A 6,171-nucleotide genomic window follows, 5' to 3' on the forward strand; every position below is an offset into this window, starting at 1 on the left:
CTGTGCTGGGGTGGGGTGGGTGTCTCTGTGGGCAGCGGGAGGAGCTCCCCAGGTGCCATCAGCCAGAAGAAGGTGTACGGGGACGGCCCTTTAGGACACGGGTTCTCAGGAATTGGCCCTCCAGGAATGCGCTGCCCGGCGAGTGGCCCTGGCTCCTGCTCCTTTGCCCGTGTGCAGGCACACAGCCGTACATCTCCTCCAGCCACGCTCCGTGGCCAGGGACAGGCTGTTGGTGCCTCCCCGATTTGTGCCAGAGGGAGCCGCGGCTCTGTCGGGGCCGGGCAGGAGCTCACAGGTCCCCGCTGTGCCTCTTGCTCTCGCAGCACCATCCTCATCCCGCGGAAGGGCTGGCACATGCTGCTGAACCTCTGCTTCCACATCGCCATGACGGCCGCCGTCTTCGCGGGAGGCATCACCCTCACCGGCTACCGGGCCGTGTGCCAGGCCGTGGGTACCGGGCACGGCGGGCCCTGCGGGACGGGCGCTGGGCCGTGTCTGCAGCATCCCCTCCCCAACCGCGGCCTCCTCCCGCAGGTCGGGATCATCTTGCACTACTCGTCCCTCTCCACGCTGCTCTGGATGGCGGTGAAAGCCCGGGTGCTCTACAAGGAGGTGACCTGGAAGGCGCCGCAGCAGCCGGACAGGGACACGGCCCAGGCAGCCCCCAGACCCATGCTGCGGTGCGGAGCCTCCTTCCCCCCGCTCGGGCCCGCGGGGCAGCTCAGGGGCTGGGGCGGGACCTGCTTCCCTGGACAAACCCAGCCCGTGCTCTCCCTCGGGCTCCAGGTGTGCAGTGACACTTCCTCTCCCCGCAGGTTCTACCTGATCGCCGGCGGGATCCCCCTCATCATCTGTGGGATCACAGCAGCTGTCAACATCCAAAACTACCACGACAACAACCCCTAGTAAGTGTCCCTGCTCTACCCTCCCTCCCTCTGCCGCGGCCGGGGAGCTGGTGGCACTGGGAGTCTGGAGAGGTTTAGGAAAGTGAGATTTTTCCTGAGAGTTATCCATGGACTGGGGGAAAAATTGTCCAGGCAGCCGGCAAGGCTCCACGGAGCCCGTGCCATCAGGGCAGGGGTGCCGAGCAGCTCCGCACCGCCACCCCTCAGAGCCCCTCTCCTCCCACACAGCTGCTGGCTGGTGTGGCGGCCCAGCCTGGGCGCTTTCTACGTCCCCGTGACTTTCATCCTGCTCGTCACCTGGATTTACTTCCTCTGTGCCGGGCTCAGCCTCCAGTGCCGACCCTCGCAGCAGAAGGACATCCCGGAGCCGCTGGAGCCACCGCCACGGCTGGGGGGTACCAGCGACCTCCTGACAGACTCTGGGTCCATCTCGGTGACGCTGAACTCGGGGCCGCCCTGCCCGGAGGGGGACGGTGTCCACTCCCTGCGGGTGCAGTTCTGGGCGCTGCTGGCCACCCACGGGCTGTACGTGGCCCTGTGGACGTTCGGCGCCATGGCCGTGTCCCAGCGCTGGTACCTGAACATCGTCTTCAGCTGCCTCTACGGCATCACCGCCGTGGCGCTGGGGCTCTTCATCTTCGTCCATCACTGTCTCCGGCGCCGGGACGTGCTCAGCTCCTGGTTCTCCTGCTGCCCGTCGTACCGGAACGCGCTGCCCATGCAGGCCTACGTGCACCCCGGGCTGGGGCCAGAGGACGGCTCCCAGGTTTTCATCGGCTGCGACCCCGAGGCCGCTCGCTCCGGAGCCTCCTCCTCCCCCAGCAGCGCCGGCTCTGCCGGGGGCCGCTGCAAGCTCACCAACCTGCAGGTAGCCCAGAGCCAGGCGGACGCTCGCCCGGCGCCCTGCCCCGAGCCGGACCCGGCCGACGGGAAGCCCCTGAGGCACAGCAGCAACCTCCACGGCCGCAGGAGCCACAGGGGCAGAACTAAGCCGTGCCGGGACGGGAAGCACCACCGCTTGAAAATGCTGCGGGGCCCCTCGGAGCACCTGTCCAGCGAGAGCGGGAGCCTCCACAACAGCCACTCCGAGAGCTACCCCAGCGGCAGGACCAGCCCGGGCAGCGGCGGCCGGCCGCGGGTGCCGCAGGATGGAGAAGCGCTCCCCAGCCCCTCGGAGGGCAGCGACGGCGGGCGCCGGGTGCCCGAGCTGGCCGAGGCTCGCCGGAGGAGCGGCAGCCGGGACAACCTGCGGCCGGGCGGCGGCGCCGAGAGGGAGGCGAAGCGCCGCTCGTACCCCCTCAACGTGGGCAGCCACAACGGCGGCTTCAAGGGCAGCAAGTACGACATCAACCTGGCCGGCGCCGACAGCGTGGCCGGCATGAAGACCGGCCTCTGGAAGAGCGAAACCACCGTGTGAAGGTGGGGAAGGACCGACGGGCGCAGGGTTTCCTGCGGGAGCCGCGGCCGGAGCTGCTCGGGGCACGGCGCTGCGGGAATCACCGCGTGCACTAGCAGGGATGGGCCGGGGGCTCCGAGCACAGCACGATCCCGAGCCCACCCAGCTCCCCGGGGAGGCTCCAGGCAATCCCTGCCCGCCAGCAGCCGGGATTGCAGCCGTGCTTTAATCGCTCCTGCATGTCACTTGAGATTGATCCTAAATGCTATTTTATATTCTACAGAGGAAATGTCTATTTTTCAAAGCTATATTATTGAATGTATATATGTATAGACAGAGCCGTAGGTGACGCGAGGGCCCCGCTCCCGTCCCTGTGCCACGACTGCAATATTCCCGAGGGACCACTCCAAGTGCCCTTTACGTCCAGGCCCCGCAGCCCCAGCCGGAGCAAACTGAATCTGGAGAGGGAGCAGCTGCTCCCTCTGGGACGTTCCTACCTGCCTGCCAGCCCTGGGGGCTGCACGGTGCCAAAGCCATACTGCAAAGGTAAGAGGAGCCTCAGCTCCAAGGTGAGGTGATTTGTCTGCACTGCTTTAATGCCAGACACTAAAATAACGGCCAGAAAAGGCTCGAGGCATTAAAACCACAGCCAGAAAAGGCTCCCAGGCCCTCAGAGGCTCAAGCCATGCAATGGGGTGGGCTGGAAGATCTGTGCTGCTGCTGGAGCCAGGACTGACCTTCTGTGCCAAAGAACCAAAGAACCAAGATGTGGGAGAGGCCCAGAGCAGCTGTGTCCTAAATCCAAGTGCTCAAGCTCAGAAAATACCTGGGTTTGCTCTCAAGAAGGCAGAGACCATTCCTGGGAATGCAAGAGAATGATGCTGAGGAATGAGGGACCTTCCTCAGACAGACAGAGGGCTGGAACCTGGATAAGCACTTACTGTTCCCATTAAAGAACAAGTTTCCCCTTTCCCCAGCACACGTAAAACAGCCAGGCCACAGAGAGGCTGCAGCAAAGCACAGGAGGAAGGTGGGAGCCTGGTGCCTCCCCTGCCCTTTCCAGCCTCCCCTGCCTCAGTTTCCCCCACCTGCAAACGAGTTTAATGACATAGCTACCTCCGAGGGGTTGTGGGGTTGGCAGGGCCACGAGCCAGGGGAGGAAAAAGCACTTAGTGGGGATTGGTCTCACCTGGAAACCTCTCACCCTAGGAGGCTGGGGCACCCCTGAGCTTAACCTGCCGCTCCCTGCCTGCCTCGGCTTCTCTGCCCAATTAAATGTTTAAATATTTCACTGGTATTTAACACAGTTTGAATTGTTACTGCAGCTCCTGCAGCCTCCCCAGCCTGGCTGATGCCCTGTGTCCTATTGCTTGCTGCATCATGACAGTATTAGAGAAAAAGCTTTGTATTCCTGATTACACTTTGTTTTGTCTGTTTACAAGTGAATGACATATCAACAGAGCTTCCTGCAATATCCGGGGGGAGGGGAGGGAAATATGCCAAAGAAATGTCTTTAAAGGGGTCTTTTTGCATTTTTATATGAATAGAATGTTTCTAGCAGATATGTTTTGTTTAATATATTAAAGATATGCCAATCTGCCAAGATCTACTGTTATTTCTCTCAGACTTCATGTTCAAATACAGCCTGGCTTGCAGTTTTTTGACCCTCACAAAGTCATTCTGCTGAAGAATGAGAAATCCAAGGTGAGGCTACCCCTGGAAAAACTGGCACTTGCACTTTTATTTATTTTTAACAGAAATGTAACGTGACCTGAAGCAGTCACTCCATAAAAACCCCATTTTGGTCCAGCACATTAAGGAGGACCCAGGCTGCTCCCTCCCCACAGCCTCATTATTCCCTGGGTGCCGGTCTCTGCAGCACAATCACTCTGTCCCTGCTGGGCTTCACACTTTTGGTCCCCAAACTGTCCCTGGCAGCACCGTCCCCTGGGCCACCATCACAGCCAGGCCTTGGCCTTCCTGAAGGCGCGGATCTCGTCGGGGCTGCGCAGGTACTGCTCGATCTCGCTGTCCGAGATGGGCTCGTCGCCCGTGAGGGCCGGGGCGCTCGGAGCCGCCGGGCGCAGCCTCTTCCTCGGGTGGATGAGGCAGGGTGGGAGCAGCGGCCTCAGGGTGCCCCCACGCCGGGGCTTCCCTGCTGAGGGACAGCCCTGCTCCTGTGCCACTGGAGGAGAGCCCTGGCCTGGGGAATCCTGGCCTGGGGAGTCCTTACCCGGGGAGTCCTTATCCGGGGAACCCCCAGGATGCTGGCCTGAGGAGCCCTGGCCTGGGGAATCCTGGCCTGGGGAGTCCTTATCCAGGGAGCCCACAGGATCCTGGCCTGAGGAGTCCTTATCCGAGGAGTCCTTATCCGGGGAGCCCCCAGGATCCTGGCCTGGGGAATCCTGGCCTGAGGAATCCTTATCCAGGGAGCCCCCAGGATCCTGGCCTGAGGAATCCTTATCCAGGAAGCCCCCAGGATCTTGGCCTGAGGAATCCTTATCCAAGGAGCCCCCAGGATCCTGGCCTGGGGAGCCCTGGCCCAGGGCTGTGTCCTGCTGCTCCTCCCCATCCTGCTGGCTGAAGGCGTTTTTCAGCAGGAACACGCGGTGCTGCAGCAGCTCCCCGATGTGCTTCACCACCGTTTTCTTGTCCAGGTCAAAGCCGCGCAGCCAGGAGAGCTGGGAGGCCATTCCCTGCAGGATCTCCAGCAGCTCCTTCAGCCTGAGGTGGGCCGGGGGCGGCAGATCCACCCCGGCCAGGCGGCAGAACCGCGCCAAGGGGCACGAGAGGCGCGGGCCGGGCTGCAGCGACTGCCAGGCCAGGAACGCCGCGGCCGTGACGATGGGCACGGGGTGCCGGCCCGTCACCAGCCACGTCTCGCTGGCCAGCTCCACAATGGCCATGGTCCGGGCCAGCAGCTTCTCCTTGTCCTCCAGGAATGGAGCGGGGACGTTGGCCGAGGGCTGGAGCAGCCGGAAGCTGCCGGAGCAAAGAAGCCACAGTCAGGGGGAGCCTTGGGGACAAACACACCCTGCTCTCCCCACGGCTGCTGATCATGGCCAGCAGCAGGAATTGCTTCATGGAAAGGCCTCTCAGGCACTGGAATCGCTGCCAGGGAGGTGGTGGAGTCCCCATCCCTGGAGGTGGCACTCAGTGCTCTGGGCATCAGGCACAGCTTGGACTCGATGGCCCCAGGGATCTTTTCCAGCCTCAGTGACTCTGGGATTCTGGTTCCTCCCTGAGCACCTCTCTGCCCTCTCCAGACTGGGGAGAACGGGGCAGGGTGACAATCACAGCCCAGCTGTAACAAGGGAGGGACAAAAGCCAGGCCAGCCTGAGCACACACATCTACATCACAGCTCAGCCCTGCCCAGGGCCACATCCCAGCCTGTCCACCCAGCCAGGGCAAAGAAGGGCTGCCCCAGGGCTGGAAGGGATCCCATCACCTGTTGAGGTGCGTGGTCACCAGGTCTGCCAGGCTCAGGGCGGGCACCGACAGCCCCAGCTCCTTCTGCAGGCTCAGGTAGACGCTGGCGAACAGGTCCTGCCTGGCGTACAGCAGGGAGCAGATGGTGCCCATGGTCAGGGGCCAGCTGTGCTGACGGCACGTCACGAACACGCAGCAGCCCCCCAGCAGCTCCTTCTTCTCGAGGCTGACCAGGTGGAAGGCAGGGAGCTGCAGAGCCCTCTGGAAGTAGGACACGGCCGTTTCCTCAAACACCGCCGGGAGCTGCAGCACCTTACACAGGTCCTGGACCCGCCGGATCCCTGCGGGAAGATGGCACCTCACACACGGGGCCAAGGAATTCCTCCTGAGAACCCCAGCAGGCAGCATCCACCTGGGCTGGGCACAGCCAGCCCCACACA

At 62.8% G+C, this 6,171-nt stretch overlaps 2 protein-coding genes across 2 annotated transcripts in view; one reads left to right on the plus strand and one right to left on the minus strand.

The window, feature by feature from the left end:
• ADGRA2 (adhesion G protein-coupled receptor A2) overlaps window positions 1–3,911 on the plus strand; it is an 18,564-nt gene extending 14,653 nt beyond the window's left edge. Inside the window, exons 16-19 of the mRNA XM_033519462.1 lie at window positions 324–447; window positions 535–680; window positions 816–905; window positions 1,134–3,911. Of these exons, the coding sequence (XP_033375353.1) occupies window positions 324–447; window positions 535–680; window positions 816–905; window positions 1,134–2,322 (1,549 nt within the window). The 3' untranslated portion in view covers window positions 2,323–3,911. The remainder of the gene's footprint in view (window positions 1–323; window positions 448–534; window positions 681–815; window positions 906–1,133) is intronic.
• On the minus strand, window positions 3,912–6,162 carry BRF2 (BRF2 RNA polymerase III transcription initiation factor subunit). Its single transcript, XM_015648700.2, has 2 exons — window positions 5,751–6,162; window positions 3,912–5,283 (listed from the first exon to the last, which is right to left on the minus strand). The coding sequence occupies exons 1-2, from the start codon at window positions 6,137–6,139 to the stop codon at window positions 4,260–4,262; spliced, it is 1,413 nt and encodes a 470-aa protein (XP_015504186.1). The 5' UTR covers window positions 6,140–6,162; the 3' UTR covers window positions 3,912–4,259.
• Between the last annotated feature and the right edge of the window lie 9 nt (window positions 6,163–6,171).

This window comes from Parus major, chromosome 22 (assembly GCF_001522545.3).
Source record: "Parus major isolate Abel chromosome 22, Parus_major1.1, whole genome shotgun sequence".
In the NCBI taxonomy this organism is placed as follows: domain Eukaryota; kingdom Metazoa; phylum Chordata; class Aves; order Passeriformes; family Paridae; genus Parus; species Parus major.

What these genes read in the sequence shown, in the direction of transcription:
- BRF2 (XM_015648700.2), bottom strand. Translation starts at nt 6,139, where the DNA reads ATGCTGCCTGCTGGGGTTCTCAGGAGGAATTCCTTGGCCCCGTGTGTG. An exon ending in GTGACCACGCACCTCAACAG is followed by an intron (nt 5,284 to 5,750) that starts GTGATGGGATCC and finishes TTGCTCCGGCAG; the next exon opens with CTTCCGGCTGCTCCAGCCCT.